Source organism: Metopolophium dirhodum, chromosome 7, assembly GCF_019925205.1.
Source record: "Metopolophium dirhodum isolate CAU chromosome 7, ASM1992520v1, whole genome shotgun sequence".
NCBI lineage: Eukaryota > Metazoa > Arthropoda > Insecta > Hemiptera > Aphididae > Metopolophium > Metopolophium dirhodum.
Genome location: NC_083566.1, coordinates 28,807,358 through 28,827,542, shown reverse-complemented (window position 1 = coordinate 28,827,542; position 20,185 = coordinate 28,807,358). Strand labels below are relative to the sequence as shown.

Genomic DNA, 20,185 nt, shown 5'->3' with positions numbered 1-20,185 from the left:
TTTTCTCGAAATTCACTTTCCTATCAGAAAAGATACTGTTGAAGAGAATCTAAGCATTTTTACTGTCCTAAAAGGTGATGACAGACACAAAAAAAAAACACATTGTAAAATCAATACATTCGTCGCTCTGCTCAGAATCTAAAATAAATATTATTGAAAAACATTACATATTTGCCCAGCTATGGTCCATTCATCTGGTAAAATACACTTAGGCCCCAAATGATTTCAAACTTATAAAATGTACACCAAAGTTAAAGTAGATTAAACCCTACCTTTTAACATGAAAATTATCAAAACATTTTCATTATTGCAGAAACGGGACAGGATTCGCATACCACTGGTACTGAAATAGTGAAATATAGTCAAAGTTGTAGACGGGACGAGCTGTAGTTGAGTCTCAAATCATTTAAGACTTATAAAGCGTATTTCAAAATTATAATTAGATTAATCGATATCGAATGATTTAAAAATCGTTAGCAAAATATTCATTGTTGCAGAAACGGGACCGGATTCCAACGCCACAGGTGCGCGTAAGTAGGAAAATAATTTTACGGGACGAGCTGTAGTTAATTCTAAAATGAATTAAAACTCATGAAACTTACACCGAAATTGAAGTATATCAAACTCAATCAATTGGTAAAAAAATTTGGAAAAAATATAAATTATTGCAGAAACGGGATGGGATTCCAACGCTACAGGTGCTGAAATATCGTCCAAATTGTAGACGGGACGAGCTGTAGTCAAGTCCCAAATTGCTTAAAACTTATTAAAACGTATATCAAAAATTTAAGTAGATTAAATTCTATTGACTGATATAAAAATCAGCGAAAAATATTAATTATTGCAGTAACGGGACTTGATTCCAACGCCACAGGTGCTGAAAAATAGTCCAAATTGTAGACGGAACGAACTGTAGTTAAATCAAAAATGATTTAAAACCTATAAAATCTAAAAATATATCTTAATATATGTGACATTTATTTTAATTTTAGATTCTGAGCGAAGCGATGAATGTATTGATTTTACAATGATGTGTGTTTTTTTTTTATTTTTTTTTATTTTTGTGTCTGTCATCACCTTTTAGGACAGTAAAAATGCTTGGATTTTCTTCAATAGTAACTTTTCTGATAGGAAAGTGAATCTAGTTGGTACTTTGGGGGGTCAAAAGTAAGTAGTTTGGGGGCCCAGAAGTTTTCACAAGCGACGTGAAAAACAAAAGAAAAATTAAGGAAAAACAGGAATTTTTACGCAAAATCTGTTTTCGAGAAAATAGATTTTGGTTTTTGGTGTAACTCTAAAACAAATGACCGTAGAGACATGAAATTTTGACTGAATGTTTATATTAGCATTTTCTATACACCATAAAATTTACAAAATATTTTGACTCTTTTGAGCTGTTTACGGACATTGTCAGTTTTCAATTTTTTTAGTTTTTTTTTTCTATAAATATTAATAAAATTTTATCTGTTGAGTAAAAAAGCTTGAAAATTTAATAGAAGGCTCCTAGGTTATTGTTTCATAGGCAGATGAAAAAAATTAAAAATCCTTAGTCATAGTTTTATTTATAAGCATTTAAAGTTCAAATTTTATATTTTTACAATATTTGATATTCACTCGATTTCTCATGTAACAATTTTCTTATTTTATTGTAATTGAAAAACGAATGACTGTAGATACTTGAAAATTTCACTGAATGTTTATATTAGCATTTTCTATACACCATAAAATTTTGAAAATATTTTGACTCTTTTTGAGCTGTTTACGGACATTGTCAGTTTTCAATTTTTTTAGTTTTTTTTTCTATAAATATCAATAAATTTTTATTTGTTGGGTAAAAAAGCGTGAAAATTTAATATAAGGCTCCTGATATATCGTTCTAATAGCAGTTGAAAAATATTAAAAATACATATACACAATTTTTTTTATAAGCATTTAAAGTTCAAATTTTAACAACATTTATCAAATTTATAATTTATTAATTATTTTGTGGTTAAACATTTATAAATTTTATAAATTTTTAACTTTTATGGCTAAGGATTGAAAATTTAAAACAAGGCTCCACGTAAATAGGTTATATATAAATTACTTTATTCACAATAATATCATCAAATATACTTGGTAAAATCATAGGCTGACTGACCGTTTTCGCTCAGAATCGTTTTTCTTATACAATGATATTATATCATTGAATTCAAATTTAACACCATCCATTACAGTGACTTCGTAGTGATTCTATTTTATGAATTTAGGTTATCATATAGTATACTTATTTAAAATTATTTATTTTGATTATTTAATTGATCTATTATAGAGCTAATCCCGTAAAATATTATAATGTGAATGACAATTATTTATATTTATTAATCATTATATTAATTTTGTTTTAATAATTACAATAGTGATTATATTGTATGCCATTTAGTTTATCTTATAGTATACTTATTTAAATTTATTTAGTTTAATTATTTTATTGATCTATTAGTTATAAAGTTAATCACGTAAAATATCTTAATGTGAATGACATTAATTTTTATTTATTATATTAAAATTATTTTAATTATTCTATTCTATTTAAGTAGGTAGGTATTATAGTTTATCTTATAGTATTTAGATTTAAGAAAAGCAAATATCATCTATATTAATTTTAAAGGTTTAGTAACAGTACTACATCACCAAACAATAGTTAATTGTGGATAAGATTTTTTTATAAGAACCCATCACGAAATACAAAATGTGTTTAGTCAAAACTCAGTTCATATAATAGTTGACAGTTGTTCAATATTTTCAAAACTATCAACTTATACTGTTTTAAATTATTTCCATTTTTTGTATATTTGTTATTTTCAACTCTCTTTTTATCTATAAAGACAACAATTGATTTTTGCACCATTTTCATAAAGGTAAGAAATATTGATTTTATTAAGAGCACGGCACACCCGCATGTGTTTTTCACATACCAAATTTTCGTTCGGCAGTTTCAATAGTGTGCTGTTAGTTTGATATTTGAGTGAATCGACCAATTATCAAACTTTTAGGTATCAAAAAAATAATTCAACCTACTGTATAAATATAATTTTAGATTCTGAGCGGAGCGATGAATGTATTGATTTTACAATGATGTGTGTTTTTTATTTTTTATTATTTGTGTCTGTCACCACCGTTTGGGGCAGTAAAACTGCTTAGATTTTCTTCAAAAGTATCTTGTATGATGGGAAAGTGAATCTAGTTGGTGGGAGATCAAAAAATATATTCCCATTAATGTTCAAAAGCGCCAAGAAAAACAAAAAAATTAAAGAAAGCCGGGAATTTTTACACAAAGTTGGTTTTGGTTTTTGGTGCAACTCTGATACATGACATTTTTACTAGTTATTTGTATCAGCATTTTATTTACATGATAACATTTCCAAAAAATATTGATTCATTTTGAACTGGTTACGGACTGTTTTCAGTTTCCAATTTTTAAAATATTTTTTCTATGATGTCAATAAAATTGTATTTGTTTTTACATTTGATATGCACTCGATTTCTCATGTAACAATTTTCTTATTTTATTGTAATTAAAAAACGAATGACTGTAGATACTTGAAAATTTCACTGAATGTTTATATTAGCATTTTCTATACACCATACAATTTTGACTCTTTTTGAGCTGTTTACGGACATTTTAGATTCTGAGCGAAGCGATGAATGTATTGATTCTACAATGATGTGTGTTTTTTTTTTATTTTTTTATTTTTTAATTTTTAATTTTTTAATTTTTTTTTTTATTTTTGTGTCTGTCATCACCTTTTAGGACAGTAAAAGTGCTTGGATTTTCTTCAATAGTAACTTTTCTGATAGGAAAGTGAATCTAGTTGGTACTTTGGGGGGTCAAAAGTAAAAATTTCCCAGTAGTTTTCACAAGCGACGTGAAAAACAAAAGAAAAATTAAGGAAAAACGGGAATTTTTACGCAAAATCTGTTTTCGAGAAAATCGATTTTGGTTTTTGGTGTAACTCTAAAACAAATGACCGTAGGGACATGAAATTTTGACTGAATGTTTATATTAGCATTTTCTATACACCATAAAATTTACAAAATATTTTGACTCTTTTTGAGCTGTTTACGGCCATTGTCAGTTTTCAATTTTTTTAGTTTTTTTTTTCTATAAATATCAATAAAATTTTATCTGTTGAGTAAAAAAGCTTGAAAATTTAATAGAAGGCTCCTAGGTTATTGTTTCAAAGGCAGATGAAAAAAATTAAAAATCCTTAGTCACAGTTTTTAATTATAAGCATTTAAAGTTCAAATTTTGACAAAATACGGAAAAATCACGAAAAATAGCAAATTATTTTGATGAGAATTCATAAAAATTTTTCTTTTTAAATCTAAGATTTGAAAATGTAATATAAGATTACTCATAAGTTTGTCTACCTTTATCAAAAAAAAAATGTCTAGAAGAAACTTAAATTAAATTTTTATGAGCGTCTGAAATTTATATTTTTACAACATTTGATATTTACTCGATTTCTCATGTAACAATTTTCTTATTTTATTGTAATTAAAAAACAAATGACTGTAGATACTTGAAAATTTCACTGAATGTTTATATTAGCATTTTCTATACACCATAAAATGTTGAAAATAATTTGACTCTTTTTGAGCTGTTTACGGACGTTGTCAGTTTTCAATTTTTTTAGTTTTTTTTTCTATAAATATCAATAAATTTTTATTTGTTGGGTAAAAAAGCGTGAAAATTTAATATAAGGCTCCTGATATATCGTTCTAATAGCAGTTGAAAAATATTAAAAATACATAGGCACAATTTTTTTTAATAAGCATTTAAAGTTCAAATTTTGACAACATTTATCAAATTTATAATTTATTAATTATTTTGTGGTTAAAAATTTATAAATTTTTAACTTTTATGGCTAAGGATTGAAAATTTAAAACAAGGCTCCACGTAAATAGGTTATATATAAATTACTTTATTCACAATAATATCATCAAATATACTTGGTAAAATCATAGGCTGACTGACCGTTTTCGCTCAGAATCGTTTTTCTTATACAATGATATTATATCATTGAATTCAAATTTAACACCATCCATTACAGTGACTTCGTAGTGATTCTATTTTATGAATTTAGGTTATCATATAGTATACTTATTTAAAATTATTTATTTTGATTATTTAATTGATCTATTATAGAGCTAATCCCGTAAAATATTATAATGTGAATGACAATTATTTATATTTATTAATCATTATATTAATTTTGTTTTAATAATTACAATAGTGATTATATTGTATGCCATTTAGTTTATCTTATAGTATACTTATTTAAATTTATTTAGTTTAATTATTTTATTGATCTATTAGTTATAAAGTTAATCTCTTTATTACTTTATTACTATCGACCGAAATAAAAACATACATTATACGATGATAATTTATATTTATAAATTAAAATAGAACATATTATAATAATACCGCCTACAGAGTGGTACGAGTTGTGTTTACGAAATTAGGTTAGTAGATTTTGTATTCACTGAATATTTTTTTACAGTGGCGTACGCTAGGGTAGGGTTCTAGCCTTCTAGGGTTCTGAGTTTCTGACCCCCCCCCCCAACATTTATTTTTTCTACAAAAAAATCTTATTTATTTCCATTTCAGTACACACAGATCAATTGTTGGTAATTTTTAATAGATATAAAATAAATTGTTGAATAATAATAACAACGACGTCGATAATCATAGTTTCGTTTTTTTTTTTTTTGGCCACAATCGATGGTGCATCGTTCATCGATTATTACGGCCCGAAGAGGCGCTATAGATGATCAGGTTAAATACTGTAAATGAAGACTAAATATGAGACTAACTATAATTTGTTGTATAAAAACTGTCAAGAAAAAAATAATGTAAATTATTTACTCAGGTAAAACCCTAACCGAACTAAAATCCTGCGTATCCTACTGCCTATTTACTATTTGTCATTTGGTATCCTATGCGGCCCGTTTCACTATTGCGGTCATTCCATGTTGGTACAATGGTACGTGTAACTTAATCACTTAAGTTTAATTATTTTATTAATTAACACAATGAACAATACGTTTTGTACACTGCCCTTAGCAAATACCATGTTTGTGCTGTTAATTGCCTGATTAGTTGTTTCGTCATACTTTTCCTTTAAGTTTAATTTATGGCTATATCGGGCTATAAATTGTGATTAATTATTAAATTATTTCACTAGGTATGTAACAATATTGTCGTGATTGCAGTTCCTATAGCTTTTATAATCCTCTAAAAAAAAAATTAACATTGTCATGGGATAGTGGAGGGGGGATCCTGATCCCTCGACCCCTCCCCTGTAAATACGCCATTGGTGTATTACGTATGTATATATCGAGTAGGTACTGTGTGATCAAACAAACTAAAAAAAATTCAAGTTTATTCAATTTATTTTAGACTATTTAGAAGTGTGTAAGATCCGAGCAATAAGAACCAAACAGATTTAGATCACAGATAATTTTTAAACTCATTTAAAAAATAGTACACCAGCATAATCATTTAAATATATATTACTATTACAAGTTGGTACTTCAGGCTTCACCCCCCCCCCCTCTCCCACCGCCACAACAGTAAAATAATTGTATATACACATATTATATTTTAATTTTATGTTTTATCACAGATGACAGATTATAATGCCATTTAGTACAATGAAATATATTCGTGGTTCAACCCTTCTTTCAAAATATGCCTGCAGGCTTCAATGCAGTGGCGTCATTTCAGTTTTCAATAGAGGGGGGCAAAGGTTTAGACCGGCCCGAATGGGTAAAAAAAACCGCAAAAATATTAGTAGTTTATTAAGATATCTTCTTTTTTTTATTTTTGAAAATCTATTAACTGCATTATCTATAAATCAATTTTACCTGATTCATTATAAGTATTTAAGTATATATATATATCTTATTTAAGTATATGATATATTTACAAATTAATATTATCTTAAATTATAATATATTTTTTTTTTATTGCTTGCTTACCGGCTCAAGTTTTGTCTGTTTATTAACATGTTAGAAATTATTTTCCATGCTTTTCGAGCAGTTTGCGGTAATTTTATATTTTTAATCGCACCACCTAACCACCCATCTATTTTTTTTAGATCATATTTTGCCCCAAATTAAAAGATTAATGTAAACATGCGTCACGAAAAAAATTAATTTTAATTTAGGTACTCAACTAAATTAACACAATACGCAGAATAGTTGAATCATACACGACTGTCGCAAGTTATGAAGTCCGCGATCAATGATAAATAATAAGAGCGTCAATGGGTTGTTGTTTTTAGAATTTGTAATCATTTTAGATTTTAGAAATTAAACTATACGAGATTATGATACTAACTGTTCATTTTCCTTCACCAAACACACTCACACAAACAAACATACATAAATACATACCCATACATACAATGTGTACGTCCCCGCATACGTCTAAATATATTCCAACTATCAATTAGTAAAAATGTATCATTGTGACAATAATTTCTTAGTACATACTATAATATTTTCTGAAAATATTATAAAATACCCACTACCCAGACAGCAAATGTTTGACTAAAAATATTATTATAACATTATTACTGGCACGTTTTTGCGCTAATAAAATATAATAATGGTAAAACGGCAACAACTGGACACCGGCCCATAGGCTGCTTTTAAAACCAGACAGGGGCAAATGCCCACCTTGTCACCCCCCCCCCCCCCAAATGACGCCACTGCTTCAATGTTTGCTTCCTCCATCTAAAAAGTGAAATGCTGTTGATTCCCACTGATGGTAAATAAATAGTAAATAATTTCATTTTATATAATCAATTTACAAAAAGTTTGACACCAATTTTTGCCAGTCACAAAAATAAAATAAAAAGTAAAAAACAATTAAGTGTATAGATTTTTATGGTTATGACTATTAATATATCAATTGATATAGACGTAATATATTATAGCCGTACAGGTAAATTTATTGTATTGTATTGTATTTTTTTTTTTTTTTTATTAAAATATTAACAGTTAATAGTATTTATTTGGACATTGGGCAATAAAACGTAATGCTTTTAGAACAAATTTACAAATTAATATAGCTTAACAATTACAGATTATAAGACCGATTTATGATAGTGCATACTGCATAGGTTTTTTTGTAACTGTAAAATTAACTATCCATTATCTCGTTTGCTTTAACTAGGGCACTAGGCAATAGGCAGTTGTATTTATATGTATTAATATTTTAATATTGGAATATTGGAATTTACCTACTAATATGATTAGGTATCGCCGTATCGGTACATGTAAAATAATATTAATTACAAGTCATAACCGGGACGAGACATACACGTACACGACACCGTACAAACGAATATGTGATTTTTTCCCCATACCAAAATATTAAAATTACGCGAACCTAATGGCAAAATCCCTATTTGTCGATATTTTGAGAAATTATCGTTTTGCACAATGACAGATAACGCTTTCGACGACCATCGTCACATTTGGAGAGGGGAGGGAATCGTGCATAATGCATTAATTGGTTCGGACAGTGGACAGTCACTACAAATCATTATAAATTATAATATTATTCTTAATTATTATCACATTGCAACCTGTAGCGCAGCCATCTTAGTATTTTACCCATTTCAATTATTTTCACATATTTTTTAATTCTCCATTCTTCAGAGTGCAGCCCGCAGTTCTGCACCATAGTACCTAATACCTATACTACCAGTTACCAGTTTACCAATTACCATCTATACTCGTTTATGCCGTTTATGGTCCGCAGTCACCTCTCGTAGTATTGTCAGTATTGTGTCGGTACGTCACGGCCAAGCTGCCACAGGATACATACTAGACCGGAGGGCTAGTCAACTTCTAAACGGACATCATCATTCTGCTATACTGCTACTGAATAGTTCTTGGTGACTGGTGAGTAGTGAGTACCTATACGGCTGTACCTAAAATATTTATAACATAGATATGTAAAATGTATAAGTACAACATAATATTTTTAAATGATTCTAGAAAATACAAATTATGAATAAAATATTTTTTGCAATATTATTATAATTTGGGACTTGGATAGGAACATTAAATAGCATTCCCATTTTAATAAATATATTTACATTCTACCACCCCGGACACCTTCCCTACGAATTTTGATTTGTATTATTATGGATTTACGAGTGAACATTTATGTTTTAATTTCAAAAAAAATACTTCAAAAGACAATCTATCTAGTTTTTATTTTTACAAATGGTGTTTTTAGTTATTATTTATGATTTTTTAAATGTAATAATATAATTTACGAATTTAAAGTCAAAAAAATAAGGTGTATTTTAGACAATAATTGCATTAAAATATTTATACTGAATATATCGATATTTTACTAAATATTGAAGTGTTTTGTTGCTCTACCGGTCACCTTTTTTTGCATTTTTTTTTTGACGTATGTACCTAGTCATCCGCCAGTTATACTAAAAACGAATATTGATAACTTTCGCTTATTGAGCAGACATTGTATTAAAATAATGAAGTCTGACGACTACTTGCTTAATTTACGTGGATAAATTAGAACTAATAACAAAATTAATGTTGAATTGTGTATGATTAAAGTTTTAAAATTGGTTTCTACCTATATGATTATTTCCAAGAAAGGTAATATTTTTTAATTTTTTATTTATTTTTGTATTACTGATAAAAATTAACAAGTACCTATTTTTTTATAAAATTTTGTTGGAAAATAATTTGTCAGAACATAAGAAGTGGGAAAATATTTTTCCTTAATTGTATTATATTGTTATTATATTGAACTTTCTCGGGGTTCAGCAGAACCAATTTTGTGTTGTTACTTGTTAGCTTTAATATTAGAGTGAATTTACCTATTATCAATTTTTAAGGTACGAATATAAGCTATATAGGCTTGAAGTAAGTTATGATAAGTTTAAAATTTTGATATTTTACTCAATTTAATATTTTAATATAAATAATAGCCCATGAGATGCATAGGCGGATATTTGGTCAAATCTGTCGGGATATTTTTATGTTTATAATGAGTTTTATATAAGTGTTGTAGAGAGACTAAAACTTTTCACAACTTCCGGGAGGCTTCATAACGTTCTTAAGGCGCTAAACCTTAGAGCTCTGCATGGTTAGGTTAGTTTTTATGAACCGGACTGGGATCAGTGAACTTTAACTATGACCTAGACTGGATTGGAGGACTATCATTAAAATAATTAAACTGGACTGATACAGGACCGTTTTGTTTTTAAACTGTTGAAAAATACTAAGACAGGGCCGTTTTACTTACTTGAAATCGACTTTTCCACATTTTTGATATTGTCAATTTAAAAATTGTTATATTTCAACTTTCGGAGAAGTTAAAACCAAAAAATCAAAAACACGGGAAAGACGATTTTTAGTAGACTTGACGACAAATTCAAATCTGTTTTTAGAATCTTATCGCTTCATTAGATCAATTGATATGTTTGGCAAAGAACCGTATAAAATCCTATGTTGCGCGTGTGCTTGACAAAAACAGAAAATTACGGTATCGAATCCCCTTAACGGGTTAATAAAACATCCGATAAGAACAATAATTTCATTAATTATTCATTATATTACTGTTATTAAAAGTTTTAGTTCTTAATTACTTTCATTTAATGTTTTCAAATAAAAATAGATTTATAGAACTTTTTAATTTCCAATAAGTAAATTATTCGGGTACATGCATATATTTATATATTTATTGTAAGATACAATTATACACTTTTTTTAAATTTAATAATTTAAAGTGGTCTATAGTATAGGAGTAGTAGTGTTCACACAGATCCTCCTCTGCTGTCGGTTCAAACAGGGAAAAAAAAAAAAAAGTGGTCTATAATAACTGAATTTAATGTGCAACTTGTAAATTATAAACTGAAATTCGTAGAAAATAATGTGAAGAATGTTTGCTATTGTTGACAGTTGTTGTTATGGATTTTAAAATTATGGTAGAAGTAGCTATTTCTCATACTAGTATTATAGGTACTGCAGTATTCTAAGTGGCGTGGTGAACGGGGTTTTATGACACCTAAACGTCATGGTGGTCATTTTTTTGGCGGGGTGGGGTGGTTGGACAGTTGGACACTATGGTAGGCAATAACCTAAAATTAAAATAAAAATATTTACAGTCACATAATAATTATTTTTATTACTACATGGGATATACCTAAATCAATACAAGATAACAAATACATACAAAATTGAAAATATATAATACGTACAAAATAATTAAACTAATAGTGAATGGATCCTAATTTGCTATCGTTCTATGTAAATTATTGTAATGGTTAATTTTTTGAATGGTCGGTATTGCATATAAATTATAAGTAAAGAAACAAGTACATGTGGTGCGCATAAATGTCCCCGGCTGTTTTCGGTGTAGAGCATTCCCCCCCCACCCCACCCCAATTAATTTTTTGATGACATTCCACCCCGCTATTTTTTTTTTAAGTTTACTGTTTAATAAAATTATGTTATTTATTATTAAATATAAAATTATTATTTTTTTCCTTTTATCTAATATTGTCTAAATACACAATTACCTATTAATTATTTTTTATTTAGAAAATCTTTGAGCTAGGTATTTATTATATTTATTTAAAATTATATTTTTATGTCGGAATTTTTAGCCATTTTTATTAATTATTAATTATATTTTATCTAGACAATCTTTTAGCTAGGTACCTATTATATTTATTTAAAATTAGCAGTTTTTTTGTTTCAAGTAGTTCAGTTGATCACAAATATACATAAAATAATTATGAAAATATTTAGAAATTTACTCTGCATTTAGACAATATTATATAACAGGCAAAAAATAATAATTTCATATTCAATAATAAATAATATAATATTATTAAAAAGAAAACTTTTTAAAAAAAAAATGGGAGGAAAAGTCCTACTACACCGAAAACAGCTAGAGGGGAATGCCTGCGATTCAAATAAGACGTCTCAGAAAAGTTAAATTAGTTTCAGCCTTCTGTCAGCTAACGTACATCGGCGTAACTAGGGGGCTTAGGGGACTTAGCCCCTCCATACTTCTATTTAGCCCTCCTATGAGGTTTTACTTTTTAGCCCCTCCTTAAGCTTGTAATTAAAACACAAATCGTTACGAAAAAAAAATAATGTGTAAAATAATAAATTATTATATTATAAAATATGATTTAACATAATTTAAATTGTGTACAGTGTAGGAATTTATCGTAATATTGATCATAGTTTTCGCGGAAGAAATGTGTTTATATGTTTATGTGTTTAAAGTAATAGAGTAATAGCTTCTCTGCTTATTGCATTTTAGCTTCAAGCTTACCTATATAACGCCCCTATTATATAATATAATATTAATATATTATTTTATTACCTTTAAATAGCTGGTGCCCATGTCCCGTATTCGTATTACCTATATTAGTTGTATCGCCCTTTCGTACAGTGGTTGAATACTGCTATTATATAATCATTTGATTTTCCAATCATCAGTTCTCAATTTACTGTGCGTCTGTGACACTCTCTGTGCAGACTGCAAAGTAGGTAGGTACTATTACAGACGGTCACAGCCGTTATTTTTATTTTTGAGTACGTATACGGTATACGTAAATACGTTAGATTCTATTGTATACAATTATCAAAATGTTCAGTATATTCAAATTAAAAAAGGTGGATAAGTGGATGTCGCTCTGCTGTACAGTAGGTTACAAGTGGGTCGCTGTAATGGATGGTGTTAAATTTTAATTCAATGATATAATATCATTGTATAAGAAAAACGATTCTGAGCGAAAACGGTCAGTCAGCCTATGATATTACCAATTATATTTGATGATATTATTGTGAATAAAGTAATTTATATATAACCTATTTACGTGGAGCCTTGTTTTAAATTTTCAATCCTTAGCCATAAAAAATGTTTAACATTTTATACATTTTTAACTACAAAATAATTAATAAATTATAAATTTGATAAATGTTGTCAAAATTTGAACTTTAAATGCTTATAAAAAAAAATTGTGCCTATGTATTTTTAATATTTTTCAACTGCTATTAGAACGATATATCAGGAGCCTTATATTAAATTTTCACGCTTTTTTACCCAACAAATAAAATTTTGTTGATATTTATAGAAAAAAAAACTAAAAAAATTTAAAACTGACTATGTCCGTAAATAGCTCAAAAAGAGTCAAATTATTTTTAAAATTGTATGGTGGATTAAAAATGCTAATATAAACATTCAGTGAAATTTTCAAGTACCTACAGTCATTCGTTTTTTAATTAAAACAAAAAAAGAAAATCGTTACATGAGAAATCGAATGAATATCATATGTTATACAAATATGAATTTCAAACGCTCATCAAAATTTAATTTGACTTTATTGTAGACATTTTTTTTTTTTTGATAAAGGTAGACAAACTTATGAGGAATCTTGTATTACATTTTCAAATATTAGATTTAAAAAGAAAATTTTTTATGAATATCTAACTAAATAATTTGCAAATTTTCGTCGATTTTACGTATTTTGTCAATATTTGAACTTTAAATGCTTATAAAAAAAAATTTTGACTATGGATTTTTAATTTTATTTCATCTGCCTTTGAAACAATATACTAGGAGCCTTCTATCAAAATGTCAAGCTTTTTTAACCAATAAATAAAATTGTATTGATATTTATAGAAAAAAAACTAAAATTATTGAAAACTGACAATGTCCGTAAACAGCTCTGTACAGCAGAGCGACATCCACTTATCCACCTTTTTGAACTTTAAATGCTTATAAAAAAAAACTGTGACTAAGGATTTTTAATATTTTTCAAATGTCATTGTAACAATATAGTAGGAGCCTTGTATAAAATTTTCAAACTTTTTTACCCAACAAATAAGGTTTTATTGACATCCTTAGAAAAAAAGACTAATAAAATTGGAAACTGAAAATGTTCCTAATTAGTTCAAAACAAATCAAAATATTTTGAAAATGTTATAAATAACCAATGAAAATTTCATGTGTATACGTTCATTTGTTTTAGAGTTACACCAAAAACCAAAATTGATTTTGCGTAAAAATTCCCGTTTTTCCTTAATTTGTATGTTGTTTTTCCCGGCGCTTTTGAAAACTATTGGAAATTTTAACCTTCCCAATGCACCAACGATATTCACTTTCCCATCAAATAAGATACTGAAGTTGAAAATCCAATCATTATTTCGACTACTTATCGTGTACACAGACACAAAAATAAAAAAAAAATACACATCATTGTAAAGTCAATACATTCATCGTTCCACTCAGAATCTAAAATCAAGTACCTACTGTTAAGAACGAAGATGACCTAAAAAAATTATGGTTTATATTAAATTTTGGTTTTAGTGGACTTTTTGTAACAACTAAATTACAGTGAATCTTATAAGTGGGGTGTGGGGGGCTTTGTCCCCCCCCCCCCCACGTGTTATTTTACACTTTGGTTTTGTAGGACTCCAGCCCCTGTAACTATTCAATCCTTATTATACTTATTACTTTTTAAATGATTTACTAAAAAAAAAAAATGATATTTAAAAAATTCTAAAAAATAATCTACTTGACTTAAATGAATAATATTACTAACAAAATTGTTCTTATAATCAGATTTAAAATTTTTTTTTATATGAAACGTGTAACTCAAATGCCTTAATTATATACCTACAACAAAAAAATTTAATAATATTGATTAGCACAAAAGTTATTTCATCTGTCAGGTCTTACTGTTACAACTTACAACAGTTAACTGTATATGGATTTGATATATTATTATTATTTAGCATCGGACCCAAAATTATCTTAATCTAGGCTTGTCTATAATATACTGTAGGTGGGCACCATAAGACCATGTAATTGATACCTAGGTAATTACTATATAGTCATATTCAGTCATATATATATTTTTGATTATATATAGGATTTAATGATTTTTAGTTTGATTATTTTGTTTTTAATTTATCAATTCACATTAAAAAATTAAATTATGATAGAAACAAAAATTATAGTTTCTAGAATTATTTCTAAACTATATCTATTTGAAACTCGACTTACTAAAATATACTAAAATCAAACAAGACATAATAATAAGGTTGTACATAAAAGATAATCTAATATCTATATTGTTTGTAATAATTTCACAACTAATTCATCATTGATACATTTGTAAATTAAATAATTTTACCTATAATAACAATCATTTTAAGCATAATTTTTTTTTATTTTTTATTTTTTAGGTTTTGATAACTTCATCAAAATTGTACAATGGATTCGTTAATACAAACTATAAACAAGTTACAAGACGTGTTCGCTGTGATTGGTGAGCATAAAATCGATTTACCCCAAATTGTTGTCGTCGGATCCCAAAGTTCCGGAAAGAGTTCAGTCCTCGAGAGTTTGGTCGGTAGATCTTTCTTACCTCGAGGTACCGGCATCGTAACTCGTGCACCATTAATCCTTCAAATGATTAGGTACTCAAGAGAAGACCGAGATGCAATGTTGAAAATAACAAAAAATGATAATATTAAAGGCTGGGCAAGTTTTCTTCATAAACCTGGTACCATTTATCACAATTTTGATGAAGTTAGATACGAAATAGAAAATCGGACCGATTCTCTGGCTGGTGCCAACAAAGGTATCACACATGAGCCCATTGTCTTAAAAGTTTTTACTCTTTTATATGATCTAACTTTTGTTGACTTGCCTGGGATTACAAAAGTACCTGTTGGCGATCAACCTGAAGATATTGATGAGCAAATCCAAGAACTTATTTTAAAATATGTGCAACAGCCAAATTCTATAATTTTAGCTGTTGTCACTGCAAATACGGACCCATCTACATCAGAAAGTTTAAAAATAGCTAGAAAAATGGATCCGGAAGGGGAAAGGACAATTGCTGTTGTCACCAAGTTAGATCTTATTGATAAAGGCACAATACAAGATACAACAGATCTACTTTGTGGTCATAAAATTCCGGTAAAACTTGGTATTATTGGAGTTGTTAATAGAAGTCAGAAGGATATAAATGACAATAAATCAATGAAAGAAACATTAAAAAGTGAAAAAGATTTTTTGAGATCAAATTATCCTGATATCTATAAAAAGCATGGTAACAAAGTTTTGGCTAAAACTTTACAAGATATTCTAATTAAACATATCAAAAAAACCTATCCAATATTGCATAAAAACCTGCAAGACACTAAGACAAGACTTGAAAACGAGTTAAAAACATTGCAAACACCCGACAGTAAGGTGTCTTTTATATTAGGTTTATTAAAAGACACATGCAAATCATATTGTGATACAATAATCGGAAATAGAAGAGATGTTTCGGACAAAAAAGTTATGGGTGGTGCGAGAATCGCACAAATTATAAATGCAGAATATTTGGAAAAAATTAACAATATTGATCCATTATACGATTTAACTGACGAACAAATTGGAATAATTTTATTAAATACTGCTGGAATAACTAGTAGTTCTTTTGTGAATGAAAAAGCATTAGAAAACATGATCTGCAGACAATTAAATAATCTCATAGGTCCATCAATGTCTAGTGTGGACTTTGTACGTGTAGAAATGTTGAAGATTTTTGATTGCATAGACGAAAATATTTTGGAAACATTAAAAAGATTTCCCCGGATAAATTCTGATGTAAGCATAATTACAAGTAACATTATAAGTTAAACATAAATTGTTTAAAAAAATCTGGTTAAGGGCCTGAACGAAAATATAGTTGTAGAAGAGTGGCCTTTTCATTCTTAACATACCTACTGTTACTAACATTTTAAATGTACCTAGGTACAACCATTTTTATTTTTTGTTAAAATTTTTGTTTTATTAAAAGTGTGGATTTCTAGTTAAAAGTAAAAAAAAAAACAAACATAATAAACTTATACGTTTGTAATACTTTTTTTCCAATTCAAAATATATTGGAATAAATTAAAAATTAGATAAAAATGTATAATTTTGTTTTCAATATCAATGATAATTAGAATTAAATTTTGAACATAGGCACACAAATAAATATATAAATAAATAGGTACTTATAAAAATATCATATACATACAGTAGAAATTAGAAATTATTTAAACTTACTTAATATTTAACTACAACATAAACAGAAAAAAAGGTTAATCATATAACTATAATACCAATTTTGTTTAAAATAATTATTTATATTTGATTTCAGGTAAGAAATGTCCTTCACAAAATGTTGGATGACAAATTAACAAACATAAAAGAATTTATAAAGTCTTACATTGAGACATACCAAACTTGTTTAAACACAACCAATCCAAATTTTTTATTTCAATTGGTGAAATCATCTACCGAAATGCAAGAGTCATTTATTACATCATATATGAGCAATCCCAAAGGCGATTCGATAAAAAACAAAGTGGGTTCAGAGGAAGATAAAGAGGACGAGGAAAACTTAAAAATACAACAATTTAAACAAATGTTATCTGGTTTAAATGATTTAGATAACACTGTTGAAACATCGAAGCAAGTGAAAATCCACCGTATCTTAACGCAGTGCTATTTTGATTTCATAAGGGAGATCATACGAGACTTTGTACCCAAGCGTATTCATCACAAAATGGTGAAATTAATTTTGGACGATTTTGAACATCATTTGGATGAATTCGTTTTTACTCCATATGTTTTAAACCGTTCATTTGATGAAGTACTTGTAGAAGAAGATGGTGTAATAGAAGATAGAAACAGGGTTGAAAAAATGTTGGATGCTGTTAATAAAGCTTTAAAAAATATGGTTGATATTCAGTGTTATTGATGAGTTTAAATTTTTATTTAAGTAATTTTAAATTGTATTATTATTATTTTACTAAAGGAACAAAAGAAAATATTTTGTAATTAAGAATTATTTTTTAAAGTAATTTAAGATTTATTTTTAAAAAATTTTATATTAATCAATTCATACTTTTTACTTTGGAATTTTATATAAGTATTTTTTTGATTTGTTATGTTAAAAAAAATAAGGGTTCTTTTGTAATTAATAACTGTTTGTAGTATTTAAACCACAAACTATTATATTATGTAGTAGTTTGTGATTTAAACACTCTTTACTCTTTAGGATCCACTACTTAATATTAACTTATATACTTTGTCCAGTGAGAGAACACATCAATTCTGTGCATCCCCATGCGACACCCAGCCATCAGGACGGGTTCCACTATGACTGGGTGTATTGTGGGACATGCACAGAACTACCGATTTTCGTTGGGACGCTGCGTGTTCTCTAGCTGGACAAAGTGTAAGTACATATTCAACAGCTTTATTTAGATTCTTAAATCATTTGATACTATATCAATTGACAATTATCAACTACAAAATTATTATAATTATTTTTACTACAATAACCTACTATATGTATAATATAGCTATTAAATTAACCAATATTAAGAATTCTTAATTTTCAAATGTGATAATATAATTAATTATCAATTTTTGTATTTATTATTATATTATTATTTATTTATATGTATTTAGAATTTGTATCTAAGCTGATAATTTAGTATAGCAGGCCGCCATGGGTGTGTTTACGGGTATGGCCAACCTGACCATGGCTAGACCTGCGAAATTAGCTGCCCTCCTTTATGGTCATATTATATTATTAGCTAGCTGCCCTCCATTATATTATTACATTTTTATCACAGATAATTTGCAATATCTCGGCTGTCTGATAAAAGTAATTAATAAGAATCACATTTTTATTTATCTGTGCTAAGAATCAAATATGATAACTATTCGATGAATTTGAGTATTTAATAAGCCAACCTATGCAGTATGTACAGAAAATTGTATTTGTACTAAAATGTAATATCAACAAAATAAAGGATCAACAATATTTGTTTTAGATTCTGAGCGGAGCAATGATATGCTTTTTAAAATTTTAAAAAATAAAAAAAAAAAATTAAGGAAAACCGGGAATTTGTACGCAAATTTTGGTTTTTGGTGTAACTCTAAAACAAATTACCCTAGTTACATGAAACTTTCACCGGCTGTTTATATATTAGCATTTTCTATACTTATACACTATACAATTTTTAATATATTTTTAATATTTTTGAGGTGTTTATGGACATTTTTAGTTTTAAATTTTTTTTATTTGTTTAACTGTTAATAAAATCTTATTTGTTGGGTAAAAAAGTAATAAAATTTAATACAAGGCTCCAGATGTATTGTTACAATGTAGTTGAAAAATAGTAAAAATACCTACACAGGCAAAATTTCTATATTTTTTATAAGCATTTAAAGTTAGATTGTTGACAACATTTAACAAAATTATAATTTAAAAATGGTTTTATAGTTAAAAATTTACAAAATGTTCAACTTTTGCAGCTAAGGATTGAAAATTTAAAACAATGTTCCGCGTAAGTAGGTTAGTCTGTTACCAAAAAATATCAAATATATAAAAACGTAGTTTTTTTTATAGTTATTTTATGATCAATTTTGGACCAAATTACATAATATTATCAAATAACCAAGAATAACCATTTTAGTTATTTTGTTGTAATTTTATAATATTAATTCAATTTACCGGCTACTGTATTAATAATAAGTAATAACAATATAAATCTAATATAAAATATCCACACTGACAAACCGTCACCGCTAAAAATCGTTTTTCGTATACAATGGTATATTATATCATTGAATTTAAATTTAAATCCATTATACAGAGATCCACTTGTCATCTATTGTACAGCAGAGTGACATCCACTTAACCACCTTTTTATTTTTAAAAAAAATTTTCTTTGCTATACCTGCGAATGAATCCTAGACACGTCTATGCAGGTCACAAAATAAATAAAAAGAGATTTCTGGAACTTCTTTTCAAAATGTTTAGTAACGATTAACGATAGGTAGGTAGTTAAAAACTGAAAAAGAATACAAATAAACAATATACATTTTTAAACGATATTAATTGTGGTTCAAATGTGTAAAAAATTTAGGTATTTAAATTCTAAATATTTATATTTTTTATACCTTCCCTCCTCTCTTATTATAGAAGTGATTAGGCTGTACTCCACCCTACTGGTCACCATTCACCAATGATCATTTAAGTGAACTTATATAAAAAACGATACT

General features: G+C 27.4%; 1 protein-coding gene across 1 annotated transcript; it reads left to right on the top strand.

The window, feature by feature from the left end:
• Positions 1-2,705: 2,705 nt before the first annotated feature.
• Positions 2,706-18,572, top strand: LOC132948662 (dynamin-1-like protein). The gene is made up of 3 exons (XM_061019237.1): positions 2,706-2,900; positions 15,310-16,726; positions 17,265-18,572. The coding sequence occupies exons 2-3, from the start codon at positions 15,338-15,340 to the stop codon at positions 17,865-17,867; spliced, it is 1,992 nt and encodes a 663-aa protein (XP_060875220.1). The 5' UTR covers positions 2,706-2,900; positions 15,310-15,337; the 3' UTR covers positions 17,868-18,572.
• Positions 18,573-20,185: the final 1,613 nt, after the last annotated feature.

Excerpts from the sequence above, each read along its gene's own strand:
- LOC132948662 (XM_061019237.1), top strand. The coding sequence starts at position 15,338 with ATGGATTCGTTAATACAAACTATAAACAAGTTACAAGACGTGTTCGCT. Across the intron at positions 16,727-17,264 it reads TTCCCCGGATAAATTCTGAT|GTAAGAAATGTCCTTCACAA; the intron begins GTAAGCATAATT and ends ATTTGATTTCAG.